At 40.8% G+C, this 14,905-nt stretch overlaps 6 protein-coding genes across 6 annotated transcripts; 5 read left to right on the top strand and 1 right to left on the bottom strand. All coding sequences in view use genetic code 12, as the record gives it.

The window, feature by feature from the left end:
- The first annotated feature begins 506 nt into the window (after positions 1-506).
- On the top strand, positions 507-2,594 carry GUT1 (glycerol kinase). The gene has a single exon (XM_064916163.1). It carries the CDS (start codon positions 585-587, stop codon positions 2,475-2,477), a length of 1,893 nt encoding a protein of 630 aa, XP_064777089.1. The 5' UTR covers positions 507-584; the 3' UTR covers positions 2,478-2,594.
- On the bottom strand, positions 2,590-3,930 carry RJT20DRAFT_132194 (uncharacterized protein; the record flags this gene model as incomplete). Its single annotated transcript, XM_064918115.1, has 1 exon — positions 2,590-3,930. One exon carries the CDS (start codon positions 3,928-3,930, stop codon positions 2,590-2,592), a length of 1,341 nt encoding a protein of 446 aa, XP_064777090.1.
- A 615-nt stretch (positions 3,931-4,545) lies between these two features.
- RJT20DRAFT_11445 (uncharacterized protein) lies at positions 4,546-5,557 on the top strand. Its single transcript, XM_064915801.1, has one exon. The coding sequence runs from the start codon at positions 4,746-4,748 to the stop codon at positions 5,190-5,192; it is 447 nt and encodes a 148-aa protein (XP_064777091.1). The 5' UTR covers positions 4,546-4,745; the 3' UTR covers positions 5,193-5,557.
- A 1-nt stretch (position 5,558) lies between these two features.
- LYP1 (Lyp1p) lies at positions 5,559-7,710 on the top strand. Its single transcript, XM_064915822.1, has one exon. It carries the CDS (start codon positions 5,677-5,679, stop codon positions 7,276-7,278), a length of 1,602 nt encoding a protein of 533 aa, XP_064777092.1. The 5' UTR covers positions 5,559-5,676; the 3' UTR covers positions 7,279-7,710.
- On the top strand, positions 7,693-10,301 carry RJT20DRAFT_124183 (uncharacterized protein). The gene has a single exon (XM_064916164.1). The coding sequence runs from the start codon at positions 7,799-7,801 to the stop codon at positions 10,166-10,168; it is 2,370 nt and encodes a 789-aa protein (XP_064777093.1). The 5' UTR covers positions 7,693-7,798; the 3' UTR covers positions 10,169-10,301.
- Positions 10,302-12,182: 1,881 nt separating this feature from the next.
- On the top strand, positions 12,183-13,771 carry GLN1 (glutamate--ammonia ligase). Its single transcript, XM_064916165.1, has one exon. It carries the CDS (start codon positions 12,398-12,400, stop codon positions 13,514-13,516), a length of 1,119 nt encoding a protein of 372 aa, XP_064777094.1. The 5' UTR covers positions 12,183-12,397; the 3' UTR covers positions 13,517-13,771.
- Positions 13,772-14,905: the final 1,134 nt, after the last annotated feature.

Here is a 14,905-nt window from a genome sequence, read left to right on the forward strand (position 1 = left end):
TATGTCTGAGTTTTCCGTACTCAGTCGGGCCCGCCTTCTCTCTCCTTTCAATTCACCATAGGTTGTAAAAAAAAACCCATCGCTCCGTTAATTGTCCCGAGAATATTACTTCTCGCTTAAACAAGGCATAGCAAACGCCAGCTTTGAACGTCTTTGTTCGAGCGAGCCTCCAATGCTTGTGCAGTCTCTCTGTATGTCACTAACTAATGGTAAGAGGGACTCTATAAAATTTTCATTCTAGTGGGGGACTATTGGATTCTTCTATAAGTATTAGTTAGAGTTCTTTTCTCGATCTGTTGTTTTCGAGTGTTTTAAGTTCTCACTACAACTACATTATTATTCTTTTTCAAAGTCGCAAAGCAGTATACAATTACAGCTTCCTTTTTGTTGTGTGTTTAGTCTCTCACTCACTTAATATAGAATATAGATCCCTGATATCTTGGAGTATCATACCCCTCAGAAACTACAGTTTTTTTTCTTAGTATTAAAATTGGTGGGGTCGTTTAATAGAAAAGCCTATAAGAAAAAAGCGATTTTCCTTTTCCTGTTCTTGCTATATTCAATACTGTGTAACGCAAAACACAATGGCCCGTCGTAACAGTAAGGCCCCCACCATACCGGTGGTAGCTACAATTGACATTGGTACCACGTCTGCTAGAGCAATCTTGTTCTCACAAGAAGGTGAAGAAATCGCCAAACACCAGATCGAGTACTCTACAACCGCTTCAGAGGCTCCGGCAGAGTCTCTCAACACAGAACAATTCAGAAGAAGATCGTCTTTGATGAGGCATAACGAGCCTATCTTCACCGCTGAAGGTATTGCCATCTCTATCAGTGACAACGTTGAGATCGAAAATAACAAAGCTTCCGTGGGTCCAACTTTAAGATTCCCTCAACCTGGTTGGGTGGAATGTATGCCAGTTCATATCTTGGCCAATGCCGTGCAATGTTTAACTGCATGTTTGATTACTTTACGTAAGATCAACCAGAATGTTGACTTGAAAGTGAAGTATAAAGTCAAGGCCATTGGAATTGCCAACATGAGAGAAACTACCATTGTATGGTCTCGTAAAACTGGAAAGCCTTTGAGTGGTGGTATTACATGGACTGATACCAGAACCACTGAAATTGTTCAACATCTTGAGAAAATGATTGACGAGGAGAGAAAGCAGGAATTGAAAGAGAAGACAGGTTTACCTTTATCTACATACTTTTCGGCTGCAAAATTGCGTTGGTTATTGGATAACGATGATGCCATTCGCGAGGCATATGAGAAGGGAGATGGTAACTTGATGTTCGGTACCGTGGACACATGGTTGATTTACCATCTTACAAAGGAAAAGACTTTTGTGTCGGATATCACGAATGCATCAAGAACGTACTTCATGGACTTAGAGACTAAAGACTACGATGACGACTTACTTGATTTCTGGGGAATTGATCCTACTAAGATCTGCTTGCCTAAGATTGTCTCAAGTTCTGAATTCTATGGATCATTCGCTTCCCCCAATTTGTCTCTTTTAGGATTTCATAATAAGATAACTCAAGAAGCATATGATATCTTGAAAACCATTTCGGGTACTCCGATCTGCGGATGCTTAGGTGACCAGTCCGCATCTTTGGTTGGTCAATTGGCAGTGAACTCGGGATCTGCCAAATGTACCTATGGTACGGGTTGTTTCCTACTCTACAATACAGGTACTACGAAATTAATTTCAGAACATGGTACATTGACTACTGTTGGTTACTGGTTCCCAACATTGAAAGGAGAACATGCTAAACCGCATTATGCATTAGAAGGTTCCATTGCCGTGGCTGGTTCCATAGTCCAATGGTTGAGAGACAATTTGAAGTTAATCTCTGACGCTAAAGATATTGGTCCATTAGCATCGCAAGTTGACAACACCGGAGGTGTCGTATTCGTACCTGCTTTTTCAGGTTTATATGCACCATACTGGGATGGTGGAGCTCGTGGATCCTTATTTGGTATGACACAATACACTTCATCTGGTCATATTGCCCGTGCAGCTTTAGAAGGTGTCTGTTTCCAGGTTCGAGCCATTTTGAGGGCTATGGCTAGCGATGCCGGTGCTTCTGAAGACTTCTTGGAAGAAGCATTGTCTACTCAGCATGCAGATAAGCCATTGTCAACATTATCTGTAGATGGTGGTATGTCTAAGGCCGATGAAGTCTTACAGATCCAGGCTGATATCTTGGGACCTTGCGTAACGGTGAAGAGAGCTGTCATCTCTGAATGTACAGCTTTGGGAGCAGCTATAGCCGCCGGATTATCATTCAAAGACGAGGAAGACAGAATTTGGAAAGATTTAGACGATGTCATTCTCAAGGTAACCGGCGGAGACGGAGAGGTTAATAAATTCAAGGCCAAATTGCCTGATGCGGACAGAAGAAAGAACTGGAGGAGATGGGAGAAGGCAGTCGACAGAGCTAAAGGATGGTTGGATGATGACGATTGATGAACTACGACCGATCATAACCTTATCTACCAAAGACGCAATAATTTAATAGAATTCGAAATTTTAAAAATTCGTACTAATGATACATAATTTTAAATAACCAATATAAATATCAGTCCTCCTCGAGAGTGCTATTGTAATCGTCGATATGGAGCATACTCAGTTCATCATCGTTCTCATAGATGACATCGAGATTGGTGACTTCCCCGTCTCCATGTTCACTCCCACCAGTGAACAGACTTTCATTAACTGCCGAAAATGGGGTATCAAGGGGGAAATTATCAAAATTGAAAGAGCTATTATAAATCAATTCTTTGTCTTCATCTTCATCAAGATGGGACATTCCTTTGTTGAAGGTTAAGTTGAAGTTCTTGGACAAACTGTTGATTGTGCTATAAAGCTTTGTATTCGAATTGTTTGATACAAGCTTATCGTTCTTCTTTGGCGATAAGTTGTTTACTACTCCACTGAAAAATTTATTAGTTCTGGAGGATAAATCATCGAATTTCTCGTTTGACGTATTAATAAGCAGTTGGAGATCACTTGAAGACTTAGTTGCAGAGTTGGCGAAAACTGTGTTTGCCCTTTTGCTCATTCCACTTAATTCTTCAAAAGTATTGGGTATGTTGGTGTAGAACATCGAGGCCTTCTTTCTTAGGTTACTTAAGTTCAATTCCTTGTCTCCAACTTCTGAGCTTGAGCTCTCAGCAATATTAAAAATATTTGATGCTTTCTTCTTCAATGCATCGATGGAAATTTTCTCTTCTAAAGCTGAAATCGACTGAGGTTGTTCTATTTGCAATTCTCTGATTTCTCTATCGGTTTGAGAATGAATTTTCTTAAAAAGGTCATGTTCTCCAGAGGGATGTCTCTGTTTTCTAAGTTGATCCACCATCTCTTCCCTTTTGCATGCCTCTAACTTGGTGGAGATTTCTAACAATTCGAACTTGCAGAGATCAACCTTCTTTTCATGTTCTATTAATTCCCTCTGTTTCTCCGCATATTTCTCTAATAACCTCTGATGTACTTCTCTGTAATCTTCTTTCTTCTCCATTGGATGAACATCCTCCTTTTGCTCAATGGGTATGTATACGGGTAACCCTGATCTAGCCGGGGTCGAATTTGTTGTATTAGTAGATGCAAAAGATGTGTTTGAATGGGGCGATGACAAAGAAGATCTTGATTTGTTGGATACCCCAGATTTATTATTTCCTGCTAAAGCTAATTTGACCAAACCAGTGGATTCGCTTATGACTCTCTCATTCTTCAAGTTTGACAACTTTTTCAGCAATGAGTTGTCGTAAGGAGAGGCTGACTGGACATTTGAGATAGGACTAAGGATGGAGTATGATTTCCTCTTAGTTATCTTAGTTGGAGTTCTAAGAACATCGTTTTCTTTTTCTTTGAAATCGAGGGGTCTCAACTCCATATGTGATAAACCAGCAGTTGACATCTTTTAAATGCTATTGGTTGTGAAGTAACACTATTGTACTGTTAATCGTCAACGAGACGTTATTTCTAGTTAGACACTACACAGGGTATGATGAATGAATGCTTCGGCTAATAAAATACCTTTTCGGCAGTAGTAGATTATTAGACGGCTGCAATTTCCGGTGACGAAGGCTGATTCAAAAAGTTTTCTTTGTGATGAATAAGGACCCATTGACTACAAAAGAAACCAAATCGAACAACTCTCTCGATTCGTACGCCACTCAACGATTCATTCTTTATCCCATCAGAGGGTGGGCTAAGATGCCCTGCTCTCTTTAGATCTTGGGGGTTCTGGGAATGAGTTCAATAATCCCGTTTAGGAGAAGATGTCAACATCGTCTGCAACCAATTTGCAATCCGCACCTATGCTACACCATTGCCTAATCGGGAGCATCCAACAACATTACATATCCCACCACACAGGAAAACCCCAACCAAATATCACAGTCAAAAGAAGTTTGCTTGGATGATTGAGAGACTGTCACGTGCGGTACCCAATAGCAAGCACGACTGGAGTAATATACCATACTACAGCAATAAATAATAATAAATGATTGTATGACATACAGATGACTGTACTTAGGAAAAAATTTCAGGTCTTTACCAACGGAAGTTTGAATTTCGCCACGATTGCTTCCGGTTGTGGATTAATTTATAAATCGAACCTTTTTCTTCATTGAAGTTTGAAAAAGTGCAATTGGAGAACTTTTGTTTAACGATTCGAATCTATCTGTTCTGATCGCCGTCCCCATCCCGTTATACCCTATAGATATCATAATGGCTTTATTAGCTAAGATCAAGTGCTACTTATCGTGCATTCTCGTGTTTTACACTGTTTACTTGTTCAACTACAAGTGTGTGCAATTGAAGGAGAACCCATTGGAGGAGGCCGCTAACACCGTTTTCCACCCTTTGACCCACCATCACAACAAATTGTGCGGAGCCCTTGACACCGCTTCTGGCTACGTTAACCCATACATCGCCAAGACGCATGAGTTCTTGGACGAGCACGTCCACTCACACCCATTATTCAAGGAGTACAAGGTTGAAGATAAGATTACCTGCGGTAAGTCCAAGTTCAACACCTACGTTTACCCTTACATTGAACAACTCTTCAAAGCTACCGAGGTTGTCGAGAGTCACGTGCATGACCATTTGACTGCTCAATACGCCAATGCTAAGGCATTGTACGAAGAGAACTTCGGTAAGAAGAAGTCTTCTTAGAGAGACATGGCCAGCGAACTTTACAGGGCCTAATTTGTCACCAACAGAGACCTACAATATATGCTCTTAAGATATTGTCTATTTATGAGCCCTGCTAGCTTATCTACTCCGATAAGGCTCTGCGGACGAATGTGTTGTATGTATCTACTTTATTCTTATGGTTACGTTTGTATTTTTATGAATATGTGTATATGTACATAATTTTTACTTATTGTGTTGAAAATATCACGCTCCCCTCTATTAAGGCTATTAAGGCACCGAACTGTCACAGTACCTTTTTGTTTTAAAAATTTAGGGCAATTTATATAAAGCCGAATATATGACATATGCGCTTCGAACACTCCGATGGTTACCCGGACCTCAGATCGGATAAAAATAAACTGGGGTAAAATTCTGGTGAGGTATGGTTTGATTTGTTAGTGGAGGTTAATGCTTTGTAGTTGTACGTGTTAAAGTGTTATAGTTGTATTGTAGTAGATGAAACATGGACAATGAAGAGACGCCATTAATACGACCAAATGGGCAAGACGAATTGGCTGACGGAGAACTCTTGTTGCATCTGGAGCAGCATCATGAACATGTTAATACAAAGCGTTTGCTAAACTCTAGGCATATTTCTATGATCCTGATAGGTGGCATAGTGGGAACAGGACTCTTCTTAGGCATACGAGCGGCATTGGTGAACGGTCCCATTATAAGTATATTATCGTATGCATATATTAGTGTTATTTGTTACACGGTAATACAATCAGTCGGGGAAATGGCATGCTTTATGCCTCTTAATGGTTCTGTATGTCAATTTCAGTTCATATTTCTTTCTAACAGTATTGGATTAGCTATTAATGTCATATATTGGATTAGCTGGTCGATTACATTAGCACTTGAGATATCCTTAATATACTCAGTTTTGTCATTCTGGAGCGATAGCTTCCCATTTATAAAAGAACACCAACTCACGATCATATTTGCATTTTGGTTGGTCCTCACATTGTTCAATCTTCTACCAGTGAACTTCTATGGCGAAATAGAATTTGTGATATCTATTTTGAAAATTCTGTTCATCATCTGCTGGATTGTCTTAAGTGTATATATATTAACAAGTAGGCATGTTGGATTCAAGTACTGGACTAAAGACTTGCTATGGGGAATAGATACTATCCGCGTAGTGAAGAACCCTGTGGGCTCCAAAGTCTTGAATATTATGGCATCACTAGTATCTAGTTGCTTCACATTTCAATCAATTGAATCAATTGCAATTTGCTCTGGAGAAATTCACGATGCCCATGTGAACTTGCCGAAGGCAATTAAATACGTTCTAGCTCGCATAATCGTCTTTTACATTACCACGCTATTCTTACTAACGATGTTGATACCTTGCAATCATCCACAATTAACCAATGGTGGAAGTGATGATGACATCTTCTCGTCTCCATTTCTCATTGGTTTGATCAATTGTGGAATCAGCACAAGCTCATTTATCCTCAGTGTATTCAATTTTGTGATTTTAGTATCGATGATTTCAGCAGCAAATTCCAATATATATTTTGGTTCCAGATGTTTGATTTCTATGGTTGAGGAGGGTTATTTCCCGAAATTCTTGAGTTATACTAACAGCAAGGGCGTCCCGTATCCTGCAATTTTGTTGACCTCGTCGCTCGGCTTAATCTCCTTGTTTTCGAAGTCTGAAACGATTGCTGTATTATTCAATTTGCTAGTCAATCTTTGTGCAACCTCGGGGTTGATTATGTGGTTATTTATACTGGTAAGCTATTTGAGATTCCTCCGTACCTTGACGTTTAATGGATTGGACTACAACAGGTTGTCGTTCCGAACAAAATACCCGCGTTTGCTTGTTGTGCTAAACTGGATTTCCATAGCAAGTATCGTTGCCATTATATTAGGAAACGGAGTCCTCAATTTCTGGAATTTCAATTGGAATAATTTCTTTAGTTGTTACTTGACGCTGATAATTTTGATTGCGACGTCTTTTGGGTTGAGCTGGTACTGGAATGAACCGTTGCTCATTCCCCTTGGCTCGATTGATATTTTCTCTGAACAGTCACCTTTTGCCTTCGAGAAGCAGTGACATTTGGAAAAGCCGGTAGTCAGTCCTTGTTTTATCTACTTATAGACAGTAATAGATGCAAAATTTAATGCAGGAGAAAAGCCACCATTCAACATACTCATGTATAATTTAGTGATGCTCGGCGCCTACTACGGGCACACGTCATGTCCAAAAACACCCCATTTTCATTCTACTATTTCACTGCATGGCGTAATTATCCTCTCCAACAACCGTCTTCTGTCATAGTATGCCCTCTCCTCCAAAAACCGAAACGTCCTTTTTAACATCACCATTCCATTCACTTCCTGACACGGCTATACTTTTTGCAGTCGTTGATGTCCCACATGCACACCCTCATTTTTAACCCAAACAAACAAAAAATCACCAGCAGAAAATCAAAACTCAGAGATCAAAAAAGCCCATCGTTAAACGTGGATGTCTACTGTTGAATAGTAGGAGAACTGTAAGGTACAAGAGACATAACACATAAAGCGTGTGAGAGAGCATTCATAAAGTATATACAAGTCATTTAATACCATCAATGGCCGCTTTCAAGTTCTCGTGGGCCTTAGCGCTTGTGCTGGCATACTTGTTGTATGTGTTGACCTATGTGTGTCCTGTTGTGGATCCACAGATTCTGTCGAAGGCTCAGCTCAAGACACTCTCACCCATCGTATACCACACTTGCAGTGCCAGTAATAGCTACTTCAAGCCTGTTTTCCATAGTACGATTTTACCCAATTACGACGCTGTGGTCAAGCCCCAATTGGTTGCAGTGGATGATGCCCTCCACATCAGGAGTGGCGTTCACGCCACTAAAGACTTCATCGTAAGCTTAGATAAAGATTACAAGATCAGACACTTCTTAGAACTGAGTTGTGCCCTTTTCCACTCCAAGGTGCTTGAATTGAGTGACTACTTGGATGCTCATGTATACCCAGTGGTCCATCAATATAAGAATGTGGCTCTTTCTAAGATCCGTTTGTACATTAAATTGGGCAAAGTGCAGTTGGTCAATTCCTGGAATGCATTGAATCAAAAGATGACAGAGTTCGGTGTCTACCAATACTACTCACAAGCCCAGGCTAGTCTTCTTCGCATTGAGTTTGTCCAAAAGGTCGTAAAACTTTACAACGAATTCATCGAGAAGTTACTCGCAACCAAAAGTTCCATAAACTTGGTGGAGAAGCGTAAATTTCTCAAGCAGGAATTCAAGAACTTGATCAAGTTTAACCAGTTCTATGGCAGCTCGAAAAATAGCGGGGATACGAAGGAGAAAAAGAACATCGCCGAGATCGTCAACGATATCTTAAAGAAGATTTCCGACAAGGGCACCGATGTTGAAGATGATAGCGATTTATCTGATGACGAGAATCCTATTGTAGTGCTCCTAACATCAACTATTACCGTAACTGACGAGTCAACTGCCACTGACGTTGGCTTGGAACAGATTACGGATCCAAATCTCCTCAGAATTAACGAAGAATTGGGCTATTGGGAATCCAAGGTGAACAAGACTTTGCAATTGGCTGCAAACAATCTTGAAGTTGAGATGAAGCCAATATTGAACAGGACAATTGAATCGATTAAACCAGAGATTAGTGAAATTTTGCAGACTCTCCATAAGAAGACGTACGCTCAATATCAGATTCTCAATAAGAAAATCACCGAAATTAATAAGGACTACGAAAAGATCAAGCTCACCAACGACAGTACCATTGAAAGTGTAGGTAGACAAGAGATAAGAGATGACATTGCAGACACATACAAGTTGCCAGAGGACGCTTCACAGGCTGTCCAGAAAATTTTGATAGAGAGCCATGACAACATACTTGTGGAATACTTCAGAGTTATCCAAGATACGATTGATATATTGGAGTCATTCTCAGAAAGTACTATTCAAGATTTTTCCAAGCAATTGACTAACCTATTAGATGAATTGCAATTGGAAGATGACGAAGTGTCATGGAAGACTTGGAAAAAGTTCCATAGGGTCAAAGAAGAGATTTTTAAGTTCAGAGATTTTATCTTCAATACTGCTAACGAGTACAAGTTGAATAAGGAAAATAATAAGGATTTGAATACATTGGGACTTGAACAATGGAACGAATATTTGAGAAATGTTGAGTTCCATGTCAACTACTTGGTGCGCGATAACGATGATTATTTGAAGTTAGTACGAGCCAAGGCTAATGTGGCTTTCCAATTAAGAGAGGGCATAGTCAGGAAACTAGAGGAGTTGCACGAAGTTGAAACTCCACCGGAGACTGAACCGGAACATGCAGCTAAACAAGCAGAAGTGGAAGCGGAAACAGAAGAAACCGTAACTGAACCAGAAACTGAACAAGAAACTGAACAAGAAACTGAACTGGAAACTGAGCAGGAAACTGAAGAAGAAACTGAAGAAGAAACTGAATCAGAGGTAGAAACGGAAGTAGAAACTGAATCTGAGGTAGAAACGGAACCTGAGACGGAAGAAGAGCCGGTAGAGTTAGAAATAAGCAGACCGGTATTAGTTGAGATAGAAACCGAAGAACTTGATACCTCTGCAGAAATCTACGAACAGATTACAACCTCGGAAGAATCAGAACACGATGAGACGACCGAAGAAGACAGTTCTGAAGACGGCTCAGCTACAGAAGATTTCGTGGATGAAGAAGAAGAGTCCCCAGAGTCTGACACTGTCACTGAAGATTTTTTAAACTCTGACTCCGAAGAAGAATTTGCAAAGTCGGAGACTGAAGACTTTGAACAAAATGTGAAAATAGAACAGTTGAAGAAAGAAGTGCTAGAAGAAGGTGCGCCTTACGAACAAGCTGACGCCGAAAACTTTGCCGATGTTGAAGACGATAGTCTTACCGAGGAGTTTTCTGAAGACGAAGACTCCAGTGAAAAGATTCATAGTACTTGAATGAATTTTTTAATCAAAAAAAGAATATCTTACCCCTACATTAGACATTGTTCTTCTCTCCTAATTCTTCACATTTCATAGATCTATCACAACCCTTTTAATTCTAACAATTAAATAGTTTTTAATATACACATAGTACCTCGATAAAATGTGTTAAGTACACACATAATATTGCTGAATGGGGGTTTAAGCTTTGACTTGCACAGAAGTTTGAATTTCGGTTATAACCCACATACGGCCTAGAATTGTTCCACCCCGTAGTCAATTGTCCTCTTAAGGAGTTTAGAGAACTTCTGTGGGGAGATTTACTGCAATATGATTGGATATAGATATAGAATTATGGGGAGGTTTCTAACTTACATTCTTGCCAACAAAGACTCCGAGAAATTTCGATATTTATACGGGAGGTGTGAGAAGTTGTCCTGGACAACTTGATGGTATGAGATCAGTGGTAACCAAGATAAGAAGTGCAACGCGAAGAAGGCTATTTGTACATGGCCTCGGGTGGGGATAAGTCGTAAATACTTCAAATGTGTATCTGTATTATTCCGATGGGTGATAATTGAAAGGCACTCAATTAGACTAACACGGGGTAAGTTTCTCTCGCTTACTCCGACCATTCCCAACTAAGGATGTGACAGGCTGTAAATTGGGAAATTGACATGATAAGGAATTGAAATCAAGGCGATATGTACACTCCAACCAGATAGATTGCAAATCTGCTAATAATGGATGGCTCGTCACACGGGGACGTTTGTCGTACAATTCAAGGTAGAGTTAAATAATATGTCCCGAAAGTAATTAATTGGGTGTGCATAACTCACCCCTCCTTTCCCACCTTCTCTTTGGAGTCCAAGCATTAGAGAAATATAGGAGTACATTCACTATCCATGCTAAATTATGTGATAAGAGATTGCAAACGGACAATTAATTTAAGGTTTTACAACGGGCATTTGGGATCACCTTGTCTACAATACAAGAATACGGGTGGGGTCAATTTCAGGTTGACGATTTTAACACCCTTTTTTGTATTCTACTGTGCATAGTGTGATTGGGAAAAGTTTGGGACTACCCACAAATTGTTCATAGTAACTAAATTGAAACCGCGGGGCATTGGATTTACTCCATTCTTTGGGAGACACTTCTTTCTCAACTGAAGGGAATCACCATATGCCAACAGAATAGCCGACCCCTTCGTGTACAATAAGGTCTGTCGATCTGATGTATATACACTAATCTCACCTAGGTTGTAGCTTCACCTCTAACTGTCCTCTCCCGCTGTCTTACTAAAACCGGTCGATAATTGGTTGACACTCCGGCAGGCAGACTGCCTAATCGGGAATATTGTGTAGCTGTATACTACAGGCACAATTTAGGACTAACGGAGCGGGCGATAAGATAGAGGTCAGAATTAGTGCATACGATAACAGAAGGCCAACTGTTCATAGCTCTTGTGGATGAAGGCTTCACTTACAGCGGCCACCTCACAACCCGCAAATTTCTTAGTAGTCTTACTTCTGGTCTCCATTCTCCTTCGTTCGTTCGCTAATAGACAACAATCAATTCTACTTGCCCTGTTCCATTATACGAATTTTGGCCCATTTCATTTTCGTAAACTGAAAATTTTTCATATTTCTGTTTCTCTCTTCCTTATGACCAGAGACCTTCCGTTCAAGCAGTTGTAGTGAGGTCCTGGTTGTGCAGGTGGTTTTCCTGATAAAAAGAAAAGTGTTTGCCTGGCGGACGGATTATCAATTCCGGATCAGATCCTGTTCTATCAGGAGGCCTAGGGCGAGCACCACCCCTGTATCCAGGACCATACCTCTCCTCCTGGTTCATCCTGATGACGCGGGTTGGATTCCGCACAACCTGTGATTCCCATACCGCCCTCTCATTGGCTGGATAAACTGACTCGCCCTCAAAATAAATTGCAATATCCCACCAGGATCCTCTTAACAGGATGCCACAAATGCAACCATCAACAGACTCTTAACCAGAAAATCCCAATTTTTTATCTCGCATACTGACCTTCTTAACCATATTCTTGCCAAACTCCACCATATATATATAGGTATCGTTATCCTTGTCAGCACGAAAACGAGATTTGGTTGTTCTTCTTTAGGATTTTCTATCTTCTTGCTATTGATACAATTTTGCATTTTTGCATTCTTTGCATATTCAATAACTTCCATTGATCTTTGATCACTACCACATATAACACATTTCACAATGGCTACTATTTCTATTACTGAACAAACCGCTATCTTGGCCAAGTACCTCGATTTGTCGCAAAACGGTAAGGTTCTTGCCGAATACGTCTGGATTGACTCTGAAGGTAACACCAGATCCAAGTGTAAGACCCTTAACAAGAAGCCTTCTACTGTTGATGACTTGCCAGAATGGAACTTCGATGGTTCTTCCACCGGTCAAGCTCCAGGTCACGACTCTGATGTCTACTTGAGACCAATCGCATTCTACCCAGACCCATTCAGAAAGGGTGACAACATCATCGTGCTTACCGAATGTTGGAACAACGACGGTACCCCAAACAAGTACAACCACAGACACGAGTGTGCTAAGTTAATGAAGGCTCACGCTGATGACGAAGTCTGGTTCGGTTTAGAACAAGAATACACTCTTTTCGACCAATTCGACAACGTGTATGCCTGGCCAAAGGGTGGTTTCCCAGCCCCACAAGGTCCATACTACTGTGGTGTTGGTACCGGTAAGGTCTACGCCCGTGATGTCATCGAAGCCCACTACAGAGCCTGTTTATACGCTGGTATCAACATTTCCGGTATCAACGCTGAGGTCATGCCATCCCAATGGGAGTTCCAAGTCGGACCATGTGAAGGTATTGCCATGGGTGATGAGCTCTGGATTGCTAGATACTTGCTTCAAAGAGTCGCCGAAGAATTCGGTGTCAAGATTTCTTTGCATCCAAAGCCATTGAAGGGTGACTGGAACGGTGCTGGATGTCACACAAACGTCTCCACCAAGAACATGAGAGTTCCAGGTGGTATGAAGGACATCGAGGCTGCTTTAGCCAAGTTGGCCAAGAGACACAAGGAGCACATGCTCTTGTACGGAAGTGACAACGACCAAAGATTAACCGGTCGTCATGAGACCGCCTCAATGGAGGCTTTCTCCTCCGGTGTCGCTAACAGAGGTGCCTCTATCAGAATCCCAAGACAGGTTGCTAAGGAAGGTTACGGATACTTCGAAGACAGAAGACCAGCTTCTAACATCGACCCATACTTGGTCACCGGTATTATGGTGGAAACTATTTGTGGTTCTATTCCAGATGCTGACATGTCTAAGGAATTCGCCAGAGAATCATCTGATTAAGGTTTCGGCCTAACATGGAAAGATATTGATTCTCTTTCGTTTGTACTTTAATCATCTACCTTCACCCTTATATGTTTTAGTTCGTGCACCCCTTTTTTGACAATTTTTCTCCCTAATGCCCGGTTCTCCTAGTTAGAAGAGCTATCGATAGTGGGTTGTTGGATTCATCAACTCGCTTTTCTATATTAAACTTCTATAGAAAAAGTTATGTTATTTATTTGTATGGTAATGCTATAATTTGCTAGTACATTTCACGACTTTGTAATCAGAAAGATTGGATTCAGAACAGGGGCTACCGACTACGACAAACCTAAAAAGCAAAGAACTGTAATTCATCACTAATTACTATCGAGAAACCGGATTCTGTGATATGGTTGCAATTATGTCGACTTCCGATTTTCTAGAGTTGCAACCAAAATTTGCTACAACTCTTTGGCTTATCGCAGTTGCATTTTTGGGTGCAATTCCTGAAAACTCAACGGAACACACAATATTACCTCAAAAAATTAGCAAGCCAAGAACGGTTCATTTGAAGTGACCACGGAAGCACTTTGATGCCGAGTTGACTATTCTTAGCTCATGACGTTTATAATGTCCATGGCCATGAACACTGTTGACCCCAGATTCCAATTGATCTCTTCATACTAATTAACTGGATTGAAGTAGTCCTGTATATCCCCGTCGCGGTATTGAATCCTGTACATTGCACACCTCCCTTGACTATTTCTTTTTTTTTCCCCCAAAAGTTGCCTGTTCAATTTCAAGACGAAACTAACGAATAGTAGAAATGCCTCAAATACAGCCAATAGGCAACAGCTTCCTGGTTCAGTTAACAACTACGGCCACCTGATGGCTTTGTCACGTCATAACAGCAATGGTTAGGTGGATCCTCCAAGAGCTTTCGCTTAAGAGAGGGCTGCTCCTGCGATGAGTAATATTTACACATTCAGCATTTTCTCACATTTTGCTATTTGAAAATTTCCCTATTGGGTGTGTGCGGCTCAGCAATGCCCATGTTCACAAGCATTGCCATTTTGCTCATCGCCTGGTTGACCTTTTGATCCAGAATGACAACGGTCTCGCCCCAGCGGATGTCATGAGTGTCAAGCGAGGTTCAATTATGGCACATGCCCTGGCCGGGTTTGACTGTAGTGAATTGTTGAGCAGAAGGCTTACAATTTGACACGTCCTTTAAAGTTACTACATTCGGCTCACGAGTTCCAATGTTCACTTGTCAAAATTCCTGAATCTAAGGGTTTCGACACGGAACACATTTTCCTTCCAGGCTCGGAACCTCGCTTGCATTTGCAAGCGGAATCTGATTCCCTACAATGTGTCATATAAATTACTAATGGAGTCTATTATTAGGTCATCTTCTATAGTAAATAA

Source organism: Scheffersomyces xylosifermentans, assembly GCF_036884685.1.
Source record: "Scheffersomyces xylosifermentans strain CBS 12540 chromosome Unknown RJT20scaffold_1, whole genome shotgun sequence".
In the NCBI taxonomy this organism is placed as follows: domain Eukaryota; kingdom Fungi; phylum Ascomycota; class Pichiomycetes; order Serinales; family Debaryomycetaceae; genus Scheffersomyces; species Scheffersomyces xylosifermentans.